Below are 17,841 nucleotides of genomic sequence, written 5' to 3' on the forward strand. Positions count from 1 at the left end.
GGCACCAGGGCAGGAATGGATTCTCAATATTCCTGGATTTCAGTGCTTTAAAAGGGATAGAGAGGGGGAAAAGGGGAGGAGGGGTGGCATTACTGGTCAGGGATACTATTACAGCTACAGAAAGGGTGGGTAATGTAGCAGGATCCTCTTTTGAGTCAGTATGGGTGGAAATCAGGAACAGGAAGGGAGCAGTTACTCTACTGGGGGTATTCTATAGGCCCCCTGGTAGCAGCAGAGATACCGAGGAGGAGATTGGGAGGCAGATTTTGGAAAGGTGCAAAAATAACAGGGTTGTTAACATGGGAGACTTTAACTTCCCTAATATTGATTGGCACTTGATTAGTTCCAAGGGTTTAGATGGGACAGATTTTGTTAAGTGTGTCCAGGATGGATTCCTGTCACAGTATGTTGACAGGCCGACTAGGGGGAATGCCATACTAGATCTAGTATTAGGTAACGAACCGGGTCAGGTCACAGATTTGTCAGTGGGTGAGCATCTGGGGGACAGTGACCACCGCTCCCTGGCCTTTAGCATTATTATGGAAAAGGATAGAATCAGAGAGGACAGGAAAATTTTTAATTGGGGAAGGGCAAATTATGAGGCTATAAGGCTAGAACTTGTGGGTGTGAATTAGGATGATGTTTTTTGCAGGGAAATGTACTAAGGACATGTGGTCGATGTTTAAGGATCTCTTGCAGGATGTTAGGGATAAATTTGTCCCGGTGAGGAAGATAAAGAATGGTAGGGTGAAGGAACCATGGGTGACAAGTGAAGTGGAAAATCTAGTCAGGTGGAAGAAGGCAGCATACACGAGGTTTAGGAAGCAAGGATTAGATGGGTCTATTGAGGAATATAGGGTGGCAAGAAAGGAGCTTAAGAAGGGGCTGAGAAGAGCAAGAAGGGGGCATGAGAAGGCCTTGGCGAGTAGGGTAAATGAAAACCCCAAGGCATTCTTCAATTATGTGAAGAACAAAAGGATGACAGGAGTGAAGGTAGGACCAATTAGAGATAAAAGTGGGAAGATGTGCCTGGAGGCTGTGGAAGTGAGTGAGGTCCTCAATGAATACTTCTCTTTGGTATTTGTGACTGAAAGGGAACTTGATGACGGTGAGGACAATATGAATGAGGTTGATGTTCTGGAGCATGTTGATATTAAGGGAGAGGAGGTGTTGGAGTTGTTAAAATACATTAGGACAGATAAGTCCCCGGGGCCTGTCGGAATATTCCCCAGGTTGCTCCACGAGGCAAGGGAAAAGATTGCGGAACCTCTGGCTAGGATCTTTATGTCCTCATTGTCCACGGGAATGATACTGGAGGATTGGAGGGAGGCGAATGTTGTCCCCATGTTCAAAAAAGGTAGTAGGGATAGTCCAGGTAATTATAGACCAGTGAGCCTAACGTCTGTGGTGGCAAAGCTGTTGGAAAAGATTCTTAGAGATAGGATCTATGAGCATTTAGAGAATCATGGTCTGATCAGGCACAATCAGCATGGCTTTGTGAAGGGCAAATCGTGCCTAACAAGCCTGATAAGAGTTCTTTGAGGAGGTGACCAGGCATACAGATGAGGGTAGTGCGGTGGATGTGATCTACATGGATTTCAGTTAGGCATTTGACAAGGTTCCACATGGTAGGCTTGATGTAAAGATTTTTACTCCTTATGTATACAAAGAATGTAGGAAACAAAGTAAATTCAATTCAATTCAATCCAATCCCTATTGAAGTGGAAAGAGAAAGCAACTGCAGAATCCGGGGCGGCAACATCTCTGAGGATCTATCCTGGGCCCAGCATATCGATGCAGTTACAACGGCTGTATTTCATTCGGAGTTTGAGATTTGGCATATTACCAAAGACACTCACAAATTTCTACAGATGTACCATCACTGTCTGGTATGGGGAGGGCAGGTACTACACAGGATTGAAATAAACTGCAGAGAGTTGTAAACTTAGTCAGTTCCATCATGGGCACTCGCCTCCATCATTAAGGACCCCTGTCACCCTAGTCATGCCCTGTTCTTATTGCTACCATCAGAAAGGAGGTACAGGAGCCTGAAGGTACACACTCACTGTTTCAAGAACAGCTTCTTCTCCTCTGCCATCCGATTTCTGAATGGAAATTGAACACATGAACACTTCCTCACTACTTTTTTTATTTCTATTTTGCACTACTTAGCTATACACACACACACACACACACACTCTTAGTGTAATTCACGTTTTTTGTGTTATTATGTATTACTCTGTACTGCTGTCACAAAGACAGCAAATTTCATGACACATGCCACTGATAGTAAATCTGATTCTGACTATCTCTCTATTCCTTTTTATTTTGATCATTAATTTATCCTGTCATTTATACTAATGTTATGTCTTTGCATTGGACTGCTGTCACAAAACAACAGATTTCATGTTATATAAGAGAATGATGATAAACCCGATGCTGATTCAGAGACTCAGCTCTGGTACAGTGGACGCCCGGGATTAGTAGCACATCAATTTAAAATCCTAGTTTACCAGATGACTTAAATTAGACTGCAGTCAGCTTAATCTGATTTTTGAGTCATTGATGTTTTCCATAGCCCCGTGACAGCCACTGACAAGTTGTCCACCCCCTACCACCACAAGTCGAAGAGACACAAGGACAGATGTGCAAGTGGGATGCACAATTCGTCAGGAGATGCGTTGAAGACCCAACCTAAAGAGCTGGCTACAGATCTGGGCATGATTCAGATTCAGAATCAGGTTCAATATCAACAGTATATATGCCATGAAATTTGTTGCTTAGCAGCAGCAGTACATTGTAATATAGTCATAAAAGCTATAAATTACAGTAAGAATATATAAAAATAAATTAAACAAGCAGTGCAAAAAAAAAGGGTAAAGGGAAAAAAGTGAGGTAGTGTTCATGGGCTCATTGTCCATTCAGAAATCGGATGGCGGAGGGAGGAGAGATATTCCTGAATCCATTGAATGTGCGTCTTCAGGCTCCTGTACCTCCTCTCTGGTGGTAGTGTCGTGTTCGTGGGTTCGTAGGTCATTCAAAAATCTGATAAACTAATCCTAAAATGCTGAATGTGTGTCTTCAGGCTCCTGTACCTCCTCCTTGATGGTAGCAATGAGAAGGCATGTCTCGGCTCACGCGGGTCCTTAATGATGGATGCTGTCTTTTTGAGGCATCGCCTTTTGAAGGTGCCCTGATGGAGCTGAGTTTACAATTTCCTGCAGCATTTTCCAATCCTGTGCAGTGGTCCTTTCATACCAGATGGTGATGCAACCAGTTAGAATGCTTGCTAAGGTACATCTTTAGGGCTGTGGGAGCATCTTTAGTAATATACCGATTTTCCTCAAACTTCTAATGAAATATAGCCACTGTCATAACATATCCTCCTCTCTGACGATCAACACTGGCTGACCTCAGGGGTGTTTGCTTAGCCCACTGTTCTACTCTCTCTATACCCATGACTACGTGATAGGCATAGCTCAAATACCATGTATAAATTTGTTGATGATACAACCACTGTTGATAGAATCTCAGGTGGTGACGAGAGGGCATACAGGAGTGAGAGATATGCCAACTAGTGGAGTGGTGTCACAGCAACAACCTGGCACTCAGTCAACATCAGTAAGAGGAAGAACTGAGTGTGGACTTCAGGAAGGGTGAGACGAAGGACCACATACAAATCCTCACAGAGGGATCAGAAGTGGAGAGAGTGAGCAGTTTCAAGTTGCTGGGTGTCAAGATCTGAGGATCTAACATATCGATGTAATCATAAAGAAGGCAAGACAGCAGCTATACTTTATTAGGAGTTTGAAGAGATTTGGCATGTCAACTAATACACTCAAAACTTTTATAGATGTACCGTGGAGAGCATTCTGAAAGACTGCATGGGGGGGGTGGGGTTACTGTACAAGACCAAAAGAAGCTGCAGAGGGTTGTAAATCTAGTCAGCTCCATCTTGGGTACTAGCCTACAAAATACCCATGACATCTTCAATGCGTGGTGTCTCAGAAAGGCAGCTTCCATTATTAAGGACCTCCAGCACCCAGGGCATGCTCTTTTCTCACTGTTACCATCAGGTAGGAGATACAGAAGCCTGAAGGCACACACTCAGCGATTCAGGAACAGCTTCTTCCCCTCTGCCATCCAATTCCTAAATGGGCATTGAACCCATGAACACTACCTCACTTTTTCCTTAATCCTTAATAATGGACGCTGCCTTTCTGAGACACCACTCCTTGAAGATGTCCTGGGTACTTTGCAGGCTAGTACCCAAGATGGAGCCGACTAAATTTACAACCTTCTGCAATTTCTTTTCATCCTGTGCAGTGGATGCACACCACCACACCCCCGCCCCCACCACACACCAGTGATACGTACTTCTGATTCTATTTATTAATTAAAGGGTATAATGAAGTACAGTACAATGAAGAAAATGTTTCACGTTTTGGAAACTTTTTCTTGTCTGTCTTTATTCCAGCTGCATGGCAACAAAGGTGATGTGCGCGTGGGCATTTCAGTTACCGCAAGGCCGCGTACCCATGCAGCTTCGAGGGAACTGTATCTGGAAGTTCTCTGTTTTGCCTTTTCTGGGAGAGAGTTGAACTTGAACCTATAGCAATGGATGTAACTGCAAAATGCGCACAGATGGATGAAGCTGATTAGGAATTGCAAAGTCACGGTCAAGGCAAATGTGAGAACCTACAGACTGGTATGGGAATCTCAGGGCTATATCTGTCCCAGGCTCACATCCAGGAAAGGCTTATTTAGAATTTGTTCATGAGAATGTGGGCCCCTCCACCATTTATTACCTGTCACGCCTTTATGGAAAAAAAAGCATAGTTGGCAAGGTTATTTTTTTATGTTTCTGTAATACATCAGTGGCTGGCAGCCAAACCAAGAGAAACTCAACACTCCCATCAGAAAACTGACACAAACAAGAGAAAATCTGCAGGTGTTGGAAATCTGAGCAACACACACAAAATGCTGGAGGAACTCAGCAGGCCAGGCAGCATCTATGGAAAAAAGTACAGTCAACATTTTGGGCCGAAACCCTTTGGCAGGACTTGTACGAACTGGAAATTCCATAAAGGTGTAAAAACTGACATGGGTGGGTCCCCAATGACTCAGGCAAGGGCCTATTTGCACCAGAGAGTCAAAGAGTGGTACAGCACAGAAAAACAGGCCCTTTGGCCGACCACATTCCTGTTGACATTTTCACCCATTTGCACTCAGCTCATTTGTGGGGATGACTTGATGGGCTGAATGGCCTAATTTGGCTATTATATGCCTGCTATTCGATCCTATTCTTAATTTTCATGTGAACCAAAATACAGTGAAAAATTATTTGCAAACCATCCAGACCAACACTTTATCATATTTAGAGATACAGCACGGTAACAGGCCATGATGAGGTAGACTGAGAAATCAGGAGTTCTTTCTCGTACAAGAAATCTGTTCAAGAGTCTTATAACAGTGGGATGGAAACTGTCTGTGAGGCTGTGGTTTGTAACTTCTGCCTGAAAGGGGTATAATTCTGCTCCTATCTCATGGTCTTGGAGTTATCTAATTCTATGGCACAATCTGTCTAGGTGTCATGCAAAATAAAAGCTCTTTACTATATCTCAGTACCTGTGAAAATGTTAAACCAATACCAACAATTCAACCAACTTTGGAACCTCGTCTTGTAACATACTTTAGAGAATCAGTTTTAATATCACTGGCATATGTTGTGAAACTTGGTGATATGCAGCAGCAGTACATTGCAATATATAACAATAAACACCGCGACTTTCAGTAAATATGTATATATTAAATAGTTAATAGTGCATAAAATAAAGTAGTGAGGTAGTGTTCGTGGGTTCAATGTCCATTCAGAAATCTGATGGCAGAGGGGAAGAAGTTGTTTCTGAATCCTTCAGTGTGTGCATTCAGGCTCCCGTACATTCTCCCTGAAGGTAGCAATGAGAAGAGGTCATGTCCGGGGTGATGCTGGTCCTTAATGATGGACGCCGCCTTTTTGAGGCATCGCTCCCTGAAGATGTCCTGGATGCAACGGAGGCTAGTACCCATGATGGAGCTGAATGAGTTCACAACTCTCCACACGTTGATCAGCTCCTGTGCCGTAGACCTCCGCCCAACCCACCACAATATCAGATAGTGACACAGCCAGTTAGAATAAAATACTCTCCACAGTCCATCTGTAGAAATTTGCAAGTGTCTTTGGTGACATACCAAATCTCCTCAAAAGCTAATGAAATCTAGCCACTGTCCTACCTTCTTTATAACTGCATCGATATGTTGGACCCAAGATAGATCCTCAGAAATGTTGACATCCAGGAACTTGAAATTTCTCACCCTTTCCATTTCTGACCCCTCAATGAGGACTGGTGTGTGTTCCCTCGTCTTCTCCTTTGTGAAGTCCACAATCAGGATGGTAACGTGGAAGTTTTTATTTAATTTTTATTTAGAGCTACAGCATGGTAGCTACAATAGTGTTACGCTCTGTTTTGTTTTAGTCAGATTTCTAAGAAGTGGAACACACAACCTGTAACCCACACTGACCTTGCCACCTTCTAAGAATCTTCATCTCAAGACCTTTGTACCCACTCTTGCCCTCACATCCCACCTTTATTAGTCTCCATATCTTCAATCCCAAGGTCTTCCTTAAACCATTCCATTTCACCTGAGATGCTCCTCAGAGGTCTTTTACTGTAATAATGGCCCATTGGGAATTTTCAGTATGTTGTTATGTGCCTTGTGACCTTTCTCTCCACAAAGCACCGACTGTTGTTGACGTGGGTACTTCATCGACACTTGTTCTCACGTTGCAGGAGTCCAACCAGTCTTGTTTACTGCTGATCGCAAACTTTCCAAAACCAATTACTTACCGGGAGACATTAGAAGCACTTAAAAGAGCTAAACATGGTAATTTGTCAGGGAGCAGACTGAAAGACTGGTAAATAGTGTCAGCAGGTGGAACTGGAAAACACCAACACTTCACTGCAACCCGGCTTGCAAGGGAAAATGAATTCATCTCCCAGTTCCTCAACTGGTGAAACACAGAATCACAGCAATCAGGGTACAGAGAAAGGCACCATGCCGCCTAGGATGCATGGTCTAATCCTGTTTCCCAACTTCTGTTCTAGGGCACTGTACACCAAGTGCTCATTGAGACATGTTTTTAAACCCAGTAACAGTGATAGCAGATGGCTGCCTCTCTAACTAGAAGCCCGTGACTGGCAGAGTGCCCCAGGGATCGGTGCTGGGTCCACCGTTCATATCAATGACCTGGATGATAATGTGGCACACTGGATCAGCAAGTTTGCAGATGACACCGAGATTGGGGTGTAGTGGACAGTGAGGAAGACTATCAAAGCCTGTAATGGGTTCTGGACCAGCGAGAAATGGCGGATGGAATTTAATGCAGACAAGTATGAGGTGCCGCACAGAGGCAGGGCAAACCAAGATGGGTTCGAAAAGAAAGCTTTTGGAGCTCTAGCCTTCATAAATCAAAATATTAAGCACAACAGTTTGGATGTTAAAAGTTTTATAAGACATTGGTGAGGCATAACTTGAAGTATTGTGTGCAGTTTTGGTCACTGACCTTAAGGAAAGATGGACATAGAATTGAACTAGTGCAGAGAAAATTTGCAAGGATTTTGCCAAGACTTGAAGACCTGAGTCACAGGGAGAGGTTGACTTGGTTATTCCCTAGAGCATAGAAGAATGAGGGCAGATTTGACAGAGGCATGCACAATTATGAGTGATATAGATAGGGTAAATGCAAGCAGGCTTTTTCCACTGAGATTGGGTGAGGCATGAACTAGAGGCCATAGTTTAAGGGTTAAAGGTGAAGTGGTTAAAGGGAACATGAGAAGAATCTCTTCTCAGAGGCTGAGGAGAATGTGGATCAAGCTGCCAGTGGAAGTGATGGATACAGATTTGATTTCAATATTAAGATAAATTTGGATAGTTACATTGATGGGAGGGGTATGGAGGGCTAAGACCCAGGTGCTGGTCAATAGGACTAGGCAGATTTATAGTCTGGCAGACTAGATGGACTGAATGGTCTGTTTCTGTGCTTTCTGTAGAATTCTATGACTTTATAATAATCAGGTCCTTGAATTGACCTTTACAACCTTAAACCTATCTCAGCAATGGACCACTATGCCCCACTTCATTCACTGGTGTAGACTTGCCTCTGATTTTGAAAACCAAAACATTAGTGCAAAAAAAAAACAGTATTTCTCCTCACCACCTGAGATGCTGCAGTAAGCTTTCCATTGTATTGGCGCCTCATGAAGGGAGGCAGGGCAGCCGAGGGACAGGAGGAGAGTCGGATGAGGAAGTTGGGGTGGGCAGTGGGAGCTGAAGGATTTTAGGATAGTACATGAATAAAGGTATGTGGGGTTAGTGCAGGAGAAGCTGCTGAGGTGTAAGATCAGCCGTGGCAGAACAGGGAAAAAAAAACAGGCTGAATGACTGACTGCTGGCCCACGAGGACTCAAAACTCAAAAAGCTCAAAGTAAATTTATTATCAAAGTTCATATATGTCGCCATCTACAGTACAACCCTAAAATTCATTCCTTGTGGGCATTCGCAGTAAATACAAGGAAACAATAAAATCAATGGGAAACTATGCACACAAAAACGGAGAAATAACAATGTACAAGAGACAAAGTGTGTAAATACAAAAAGAAAAACAACATAAATAATAAATAATATTGAGAACGTGAGCTATAAAGTCCTTTGAAAGCCAGCTGTAGGTTGTGGAATTGACAAGGAATAAACGCTACGTTGTGCCCATGGGAACTTCCTGGTATTGCTACCTTGGACAAGTGAGAACCTAGAAAAGTTCATCACGGAACTGGCACTTCGGCCCACAGCTACACCAAGATCAATCTAATCCTTTCCTCTCGCATTGCCATTTTTTCTTTCATCCATGCGTCTTACCAGTTTCTTAAATGTCCCCATGTATCTGCCTCCACCAGCATCCAGGGCAGAGCGTTTACCTTTAATTTGATTCCAATCCTGTTCCTTTGCAGTCAAATCCCTATAAGACTGACTGTGATACCTGCACTGAAATGCAAGCTGGACCCACGAGCTTTTTCTTCCTTACGTTTCATTTTAAATCACACCAGCTACTGGCATGTGACAAACAGAGTGTTTTGTAGGAGGAATCACCTCGCTCACTTGCAGGGGTAGAGCAACTGGATTAGTCGATTTTATTTTTCTTGAAAGCACAATCAAACGCTCTCTTGGCCTCGGTGGAGTAAGTGGTTTGAAACTTCCTCTCCGAAAGGCTGGAGGGTTGCCAGTCAGTCAGTGGCCTCTGGGCTCACTGCCAATCTGCCTGGAGTTTGGCAGCAAGCTTACAAACAGGCCCGTTTGTCATCAGCAGGGGCGTGGTCAGCCCATTCTCCCAGATAGAGCCCAGTCTCGCCCGCTTCAGAGGCCAGTCGCCAGAGCTGGATACCTCAGTGAAATCTGGGCTCCTGCTGTGCGGGAGAGTCCTATTTTACATCTTTCGGAGGAAGCTAAATAAATAAAACAGCAGCAAGCAAATGAAAAGCTTCTTGGGCCTGCGTTGTCATCCAGTAAAACCAGATGACAGTTTTCACCTTTCTCCCGCAATACTGAGTCCAAAATCTGTTTTACTCTGATCCACTTGAAAATATGGCCAATCGCTTAGCACAAGATCTTAAGGCACAGGAGCAGAACCAGGCCACTCAGCCCATCAAGCCTGTTCTATCATTCTATCATGACTGATTCTATCAACACCATTCTGCTTCCTTCTCCCTGTGACGTTTGACACCCTGACTAATTGAGAACCTATCAACCTCCATATTAAATATACTCATTGACTTGGCCTTCACAGTCTAAGACAGATCCACCACCCTCAGGCTAAAAAAAAAATCCTTCTCATCCAGAGGCAGTTTTCCTTGCATTCAAACTTCCCAGTATGGGAATCAATCGTTAAATGCATTCAACGCCAGTAAGAATTCCGTGACATTACCCTCCCATCTTTTTTTTAAAACTCCAGAGGGTTTGGCCCCCACTTAATTCACATAGTGGTGGGGGAGGGCACTAGGATCAGAGGACATGGCCTAAGAATAGAAGGACGTCCTTTAGGGCAGAGAAGAGGAAGAATTTCTTCAGCCAGGGGGTGCTAAATCTGTAGAATTTTTTGCTACAGACGGCTGTAGATGACAAGTCATTGGGTATATTTAGAGCAGAGGTTGATAGGTTCTTGAATAGCAAGGGTACCAGAGGTTACAGGGAGAAGACAGGAGAATGGCACATGGATGACAGGAAGATGGAAAGCTATGCAAGAAGGAAGAGTTAGATGGAGCAAGATTAAAGCTCAGCACAGCATCATAGGCCAAAGAGCCTGCACTATGCTGTAATATTCTAATGTAATTGAGAGGGAAAGTAAGTCAGCCATGATCGAATGAGAGATCTAAAAATGATGGGACGAATGGCCTAATTCTGCTCGAATGTCTCGGTGCAGGGCTTCGCCACCTTTTCATGTACCATGCACCCCCACCCATTAACTGAGGGGTCTGTGGACCCCAGGCTGGGAAACCCTGCCTATTGGAAACTATGCTCAGGCTTATTATTGAAACAAGGACTCCCCTAGGTGGTGGTTATGTCCCAGCATTGCGAAGAAGGAGATTTCATGGAAGGCTGAAGCACAGGAACAGGCCCTTCAGCCCACAATAACTTGCCGCCCATGTAAACTGTATATTTATACTTCTCTCATTGTAAACCGCTTCGGGACGGCCTGTAACGTACACCAGAAAGAACCATTAGCAAAGCCCTGTGGACTGAGCTTAAGTTTCAATCCCTTCCTTTTCGTCTTTGGCATGTTGTTTGAATTTAATGAGGAAGGCAATTATTCCTGCTCTTTAACCCCGTAAACGTTCCACCTCAGGCACTTCCACAATTCCCATGTGAGGGTGCATGGCGAATTGGAATTGGAATTGCCATTACTTTATTATTATCAATGTACTGTGGTACCGAGAAAAGCTCGTCTTGTGTACAGATCAAATCATTACACTTTGCATTGAGGGAGAACAAGGTAAAACGTGAACAGTGCAGAATAAAGTACAACAGACAGAGAGAAGTGCAGTGCAGGTAAACAATAAAATGCAAGATCATCATGAGTTAGATGAGGCCAAGAGTACGTCTTATTATGCTAGAGAACCATTCAGTAGTCCTATTACACCGAGATAGAAGCCCGCTCATACACGCTCTCAGGATTTTGTGCCTTCTCTCAGAGGGGAGAGGGGAAAAAGGGGAAAAGAGAAAGCCTGGAGGTGCGTGAGGTCTTTGCTTGTCCTGGCAGTGAAAATATAGACATAATCCATGGATGTTTTGCTTACATTATTATTATTATTGAGATACAGCACGAAATAGGCCTTTCCAGTCTTTCAAACCGTGCCACCCGTCCAAGCCTAATCACAGGACCATTTACAATGGCCAATTAACCTACAACTGGTAGGTCTTTGCTCTGTAGGAGGAAGCCAGAGCACCCGGAGGACACCAATGCATTCACGCAGAGAACACAGGCAGTGGACGGGAACTGAACCCGGATCGCTCGTACTGTAAGGCGTCGTGCTAACACTACGCTACTGCGCCGCCCAGTTTTCTGTGATGTGCTCAGCAATGTCTACAATTTTCTGTGGTTCTGAGTTCATCTCCCCGCACTTTTATGCAGTATATTCAGTAAATCACAAGAGCTAGGAACAGGTTATCTTCACCACGTACAGTATGTAACTGTTAACACATCACCTTAAATAAACAGTCGGAAAGGAGACTTACCTTCTGGTACAGGAGAAATTTCAACCACCTTCAGGTAAAGGCTAGGCAGTGGGACACAGCAGGCTCCCAGGCCCAATGTCTCTGTGGCTGGAAGCAGGAATATTATCTCATATTTGTGACTAATCTTCAAAAATCCCACCTGGAACGAGACAGAAACGTGCTTTAGAAGAAAAAGCCAACATTTGCACATCAATCACAATTCCTTCCTCTCTCTTCCACACACCTCATCAACCACTGCCTATACACTACCTCATCTTTTCCCTGCCCACTTCCCACTTTGCACTTCCTACCCACTATCTCCACTGTACCCCCTGCCCACTTCCCCTAAACCCACTCCCCCACCCTTTCTCACCTGCTTCCCACGTTCTTCCTTCCATCAAATTCTTCATGCTTCCAGCCACTCCCACCCCACCCTCTAAAACTCTCCACCCACTCCCCCACCCTTGACTTCCAAGGTCAAGAGAGTAGAAGTGCCCGAGTGCAGCTTTTCACTTTATAAACTTTCTCTCCTGTTGGATACAGCAGACAACCACCAGAGAATTAGACCACAGAACAGTACAGCACAGGAACAGGTCCTTCAGCCCACAATGTCGCTCTGATCCAATTAAATTAGTAATCAAATGGTCAAACTAACTAATCTCCTCTGCCTACACATTGTCCATATCCTTCACATCATGTGCCTAACTAAACATCTCTTTAAAAGTCCCTAATATATCTGCTTTCACCACCACTCCAGGCAGCGCATCGCAATCCAGGCCCCACCACTCTCTTGAGTAAAAAAAATATAACCCTCACACCTCCTTTGAAATTACCCCTTCAAATTGACCATGACTGAAACATCACCCATACACACAGAATACAAAGGTATGAGGAGAGTTTTTAAAGTGGGAAAAAGTTACTATCTATCTACTCTATCTGTGCCTCTTAGTCTTATAAACCGCTATAAACCTCCCATCAGCATCTGTCACACCGAAGAAAACAACCTAGAAAATAATTGCATGAACATGCAGGTAGTAGAGGGATCTGGACCATGTACATACAGAAGGGATGAGTTAATTTGCGTCATTAGTTTAACGTCACGGGCCAAAGGGCCTATTCCTGTGCTGTGCTGTTCTGTGTCCATAGATCAGTTTGCCTATTTGGCCCTTGGGTTGATCATGCCTGTCACATCAGCCTCCCTCATACATAGTGGCCATGACCTGTATTACAGGACAGAATGTGGGGATCTTCCACAAGACCATAAGACTATTACACTATTCAGCCCATCAACTCTGCTCTGCTATTCAATTATGGCAGATCTATGATCCTCTCAACCCCTTTCTCTTTCCTGCCTTCTTCTCCCTGTAACCTTTCATGCCCTGATTAATCAAGACCCTGCTTTAAATATACCCATTGTCTTGGCCTCCACAGCTGTCCATGGCATTGAATTCCACAGGTTCACCACCCTCTGGCTAAAGAAATTCCTCCTCATCTCTGTTCTAAAGGGACGTCCTGTTCTGAGGATTGTACTGCCTGGTTTCTGATACAAGATGGCACTGATGAAGCACAGAGACTACTTGCTGGTAACAAACAAAACAATAAATTACTATATTAAACACACTTTTTCCTCTGTCACTGTAATCAATAGCCTACAACTTCCCTTTCAGTGTTCAGTTTTTGAACCAACCTGTATGATCTAGCATTTTTGTGGTGTGAATGGACGTCTCGCATGTGCAGAATGGTTGTAGCGTGACGAGTTTGGGCCGAATCGAGGTGGCAGGGCCTGAACCCGAGGGCGCAGAGCGAGCTAACAGATGCCCATTGCTGGAGTGCACGTGAACAACTCCAAGCAACAGAACCAAGGTGAGGCAAGCGGAGGGGAGGCGGATTTGAGGTGGCAGAGCCTGGGAAAGGTCGGGTACAGGCCAAATCGATGTCCAGGTCCACGGGCGAGGAACAACCCAAGGATTGGACGATTTAAGCACCCATCAAGACTGAAAGGGTCAGGGCGTCGGGGCTGGAAGCGAGGGATGGGCCAGCTCAGCTCGCTGCTTCACAAAGTTTACTCATCTCTGCATTGAACTGAGGCTGCGGCCTACAACTAATAGGCTCCTGAATTGTCTGCTTCATGGATGTGGATTCGCTGTAAGGAAACATATCTCAAGGCTGTATATAGTATAGATACTTTGATAATAGATATACTTTGAACTTTGATCTTAGACCCCCCCATTATAGAAAACATTGTGCTTCCTGTCAGACCTGTTCCTGTGTTGTACAGTTTGATGTTCGAAAATCGGTCAGCTCATTTGCCCCTCAGAATGATCCTGCCTGTCACATCAGACAGACACAGACACCCGCCATGACCTACATTCTGAAGCACGATGTGAGGACTTTCACAGTGTTTGAACTATCAAGCTCACACTGCAGGATTTGCCTGTGCCATCTCACTGGCATCTTATCGAAAAATTAACACAGCCTCCCCAATTTTTGTTTTTGCACATCCATAAGGAACTCTGCTTCGACCACCAACTTGATTCAGATTTCCTAGAATGCAAGATACCCATGCTATTACACCAGCCCATGTAAAATTCATAAGCTCTGTTTTTAAAAAAAAATTTATTGATACACAGTGTGGAAAAGGTCTTCCGTCCCTTCAAGCTGCATGCCCAGCAATCCCCACCCTGACTTAACCCTAGACTAATTACAGGACAACTTCCAATGACCAATTAACCTACCGATTAATCTGTGGTAGGATACCAGAGCACCCGGCAGCTCTGCCGTGTGTGTTCACTCCTGTGATTTTAAACACACACCACAGTGTAACCCAGTCACCAGCTGGAAAAAGAACTTTACTCTTGAATTCATGACGCTTACTGACTGATAACTATGAGGCAGGTGGAGTTATAGAGCACTACAGCACAGAAATGGGACCTTAAGGCCTTATCCCATCTAGTCCATGCTGAACAATTGTTCTACCTAGTTTCACTGACCTGCAGCTGGACCACAGCTCTCCGTATCCCTGCTATCCATGTACTTACTCAAATTTCTCTTACATGTTCATATTAAACAAGCATTCACCATTTCCACTGGCAGCTCATTCTATACTCTAAATTAAAGATTCAGGATGGTTTAATGTCATTCCCATTACACAATAGAGCTGTTACTCTGGAACTGATGCTGTATATAAAAGAAACACGCTAAGATAAAGAACACATTAATAATTTTAAAAAAAACAAACATTACAAGATAGCTTATTAACATGAAGTGATGCTAGCGACAGGAGTGTTTGTATATAAGGTAAGTCTAGCAGGAAATGATACAGTAGTAGTGGTGAGGTGGGTTAGTGGATGGAGGTGTTGATCAGCTTTACCGCTGGGGAAGTAACTGTATTTTTTGAGTCTGGTGGTCCTGATGGGAGTGGGACAAACAGTCCATGAGCGGGGTGAGTGGGATCCTTCATGATGTTGCTGGCCAACCTCTGAGTCACGGTTTTGCAGAATCAAAGCTCTTCCACTGCGAGCCACTCTAAAGGTCTTCACCGTCTGTTAGACAGTCGTAATTACCTGGTGACATTCAGACACTTTGATCGGTCCCTTCTACACGCCCCCGTAGAAATGGCAGGTCTGAATCTCAGCAGGTTAGCTTAAACAATGCAGCAACTATCTAGGACTGAAGCACAAAGCCAGAGCCCAACATTTCAGCTCCTTAACCCTTGTTCACCAACACTACAGGTGTGTCAGTGTGGTGGGTGCTGAGAAGCCTGTACTGCTTTCCAGCGGATGGAAGATATACAGGCTTGAACACACACCACCAGGCTCAAACACAGCGTCTATTCCACTGCTACAGGGATTCTTGAACTGAACTTTTGTCTGATAAAGATGAACTCTTGTCCCACAATCTATATGGCCCCTGTATCTTATTTTCCTACCTGCACTGCACTTTTTTTTGTACCTATAATCTCAATATTCTGCATTGCTTTCTTTTTCTGTACTGTCGATATTCTTATAGAGCATTAGAAAGGTACAACACAGAAATAGGGCCTTCAGCCCATCTAGTTCATGGCAGAACATTTAAACTGCCGACTCCCATCGACCTGCAACAGGACCACAGCCCTCCATACCCCTACCATCCATGTACTGATCCAAAGATCCCTTGAATGTCAAAATCGAGTTTGCATGTACCACTTGCACTGGCAGTTTGTTCCACACTCTCACAACCCTCTGAGTGAAGTTTCCCCTCACATTCCCCTTAAACTCTTCACCTTTGTTTGGAATTATCTGCCTGGATGGCATGCGACACAAACGACTGAGGTTCCACACCATTAGGTTGAGGAACAGCTACTTCTCATCAAAAGTTCGGTTCTTGAACCAACCGGCAACACTCTACTTATTGCAGGTTGGCAACTTCTGCGCTGCCACAGGAAAGCAGCATCCATCATCGAGGACCCCCAACAACCAGGCCATGCTCCGTTGTCGCTGCTGCCGTCAGGAAGGTGGTACAGGTGCCTCAGGACCCACACCACCAGGTTCAGAAACAGTTACTACCCCTCAACTATTAGTTCTTGAACCAGAAGGGATAACTTCACTCCACCCCAACGTTACTGTTTCCCCTAACCTATGGGCTCACTTTCAAGCACTCTTCATTTCATGTTCTCAATATTTATTGCCTATTTATTTATTATTATTTTTTGCCTTTTGTATTTGCGCAGTTTGGTGTCTTTTGCACATTGCTTGCTCGTCCATCCTGTTGGGTGTGGTTCTTCATTAATTTGACTGTGTTTCTTGGATTTGCTGTGAATGCCTGCAAGAAAATGAATCTCAGGGTTGTATAAGGTGACATATATGTACTTTGATAATAAATTTACTTTTAATTACAATGGAATTTGTTTTTCCTGTGTTTTGCAGTTTCCTGTAAGAATTGTATATTACTTATGTTTAACTTTTTTCATTAGAATGTTGTGTAAAGGGTTTCTTATGTTACTGCGTATGTTAATCAAAATGGCTTCTTTGTTATGCGAACTGGTGAGAGTGCTTTCTCTTGCAGAGCACTCTCGCAGCTTGTTTGGGTTATAATTACTAATAATGAGAATTGTATTCATTTGTTAACCAATTGGAATAGATGTTGTCCTTGCTTGTGGGTCTGTGAGCTGTTGTTGCGTGGACTTTTGGGGAGTCGGTGAAGAGATCGCGAGGAAGGTGGACGGTGTTGGAGGCCCTGCTGGTCGATCACCGAGGGTGGTCCCAGGCGCGCAGGTTGTGGAGGTTGGAGAAGATCGAATAGTGGACTGAAATCTCGATGGTTGAGCTCCAATGATGTGCACTAATTGACTGAAGCCTGATAAGTTCTGGCGCCTTTTCTTTCCTTTCTCTTCTTTCATTTATATTGTATCGCTATTAATCACTTAATTCTAGTAAGATTTATAAAGTGTATTCTGTAAACGTACATGGTGTATGGTTTGATATTGTGTGTGCGAGTTTGTATTAGTGTGCATTTCACAGCATCCACGTATACGGGAGGTGTGGTTTAGCGGGTGGATGAATCTTCCCCTGGACATACACCAGCCGATCGCGTAAGCGTTACAGTTGCATACATGATGCTGTGTGCCGGTGAGTAGGTTTTGCATTGTACCTGTGCACATGACAATAAATTCAACTTTGACTTAATTTAGTGGACGTGATAATGATAAACCAATTACCACCAGCGGCAAATGGATAACTGTCAATGGGCTATGGGTGTTAAAGGGGTTACTGCCGTGCGAGGTTGAATTCTTGGGCCATTTGCTAAGCATGTATCTCTCACTGAGGCTGCAAGCTCGGTTGCCCTCAGGATGGAAGTGGCCACGTCCACCTCCTGTAGTTGAGCAGCCTGGCAAGACTGTACATTTAGGAAAAGCAACATCAGCAGGATTAACAATGTGGGACGGGTTGGTGGAGAAGATAAACAGAAGAGCTGGCCAATCAGTCCCTCAATGTTAGATCATAGGACAATACAGCCCTTTAGGACATAATGCACCGATCAACATAAACATACTCCACAATC

The 17,841-nt window shown here is 44.2% G+C and overlaps 1 protein-coding gene across 1 annotated transcript in view; it reads right to left on the reverse strand.

Moving 5' to 3' along the window:
• The window catches only part of adissp (adipose secreted signaling protein), a 93,700-nt gene that overhangs the window by 37,218 nt on the left and 38,641 nt on the right, over positions 1-17,841 (reverse strand). The window contains exon 3 of the mRNA XM_073042116.1: positions 11,824-11,962. Within this exon, the coding sequence (XP_072898217.1) occupies positions 11,824-11,962 (139 nt within the window). The remainder of the gene's footprint in view (positions 1-11,823; positions 11,963-17,841) is intronic.

The sequence above is a fragment of the Hemitrygon akajei genome, chromosome 4, assembly GCF_048418815.1.
Source record: "Hemitrygon akajei chromosome 4, sHemAka1.3, whole genome shotgun sequence".
NCBI lineage: Eukaryota > Metazoa > Chordata > Chondrichthyes > Myliobatiformes > Dasyatidae > Hemitrygon > Hemitrygon akajei.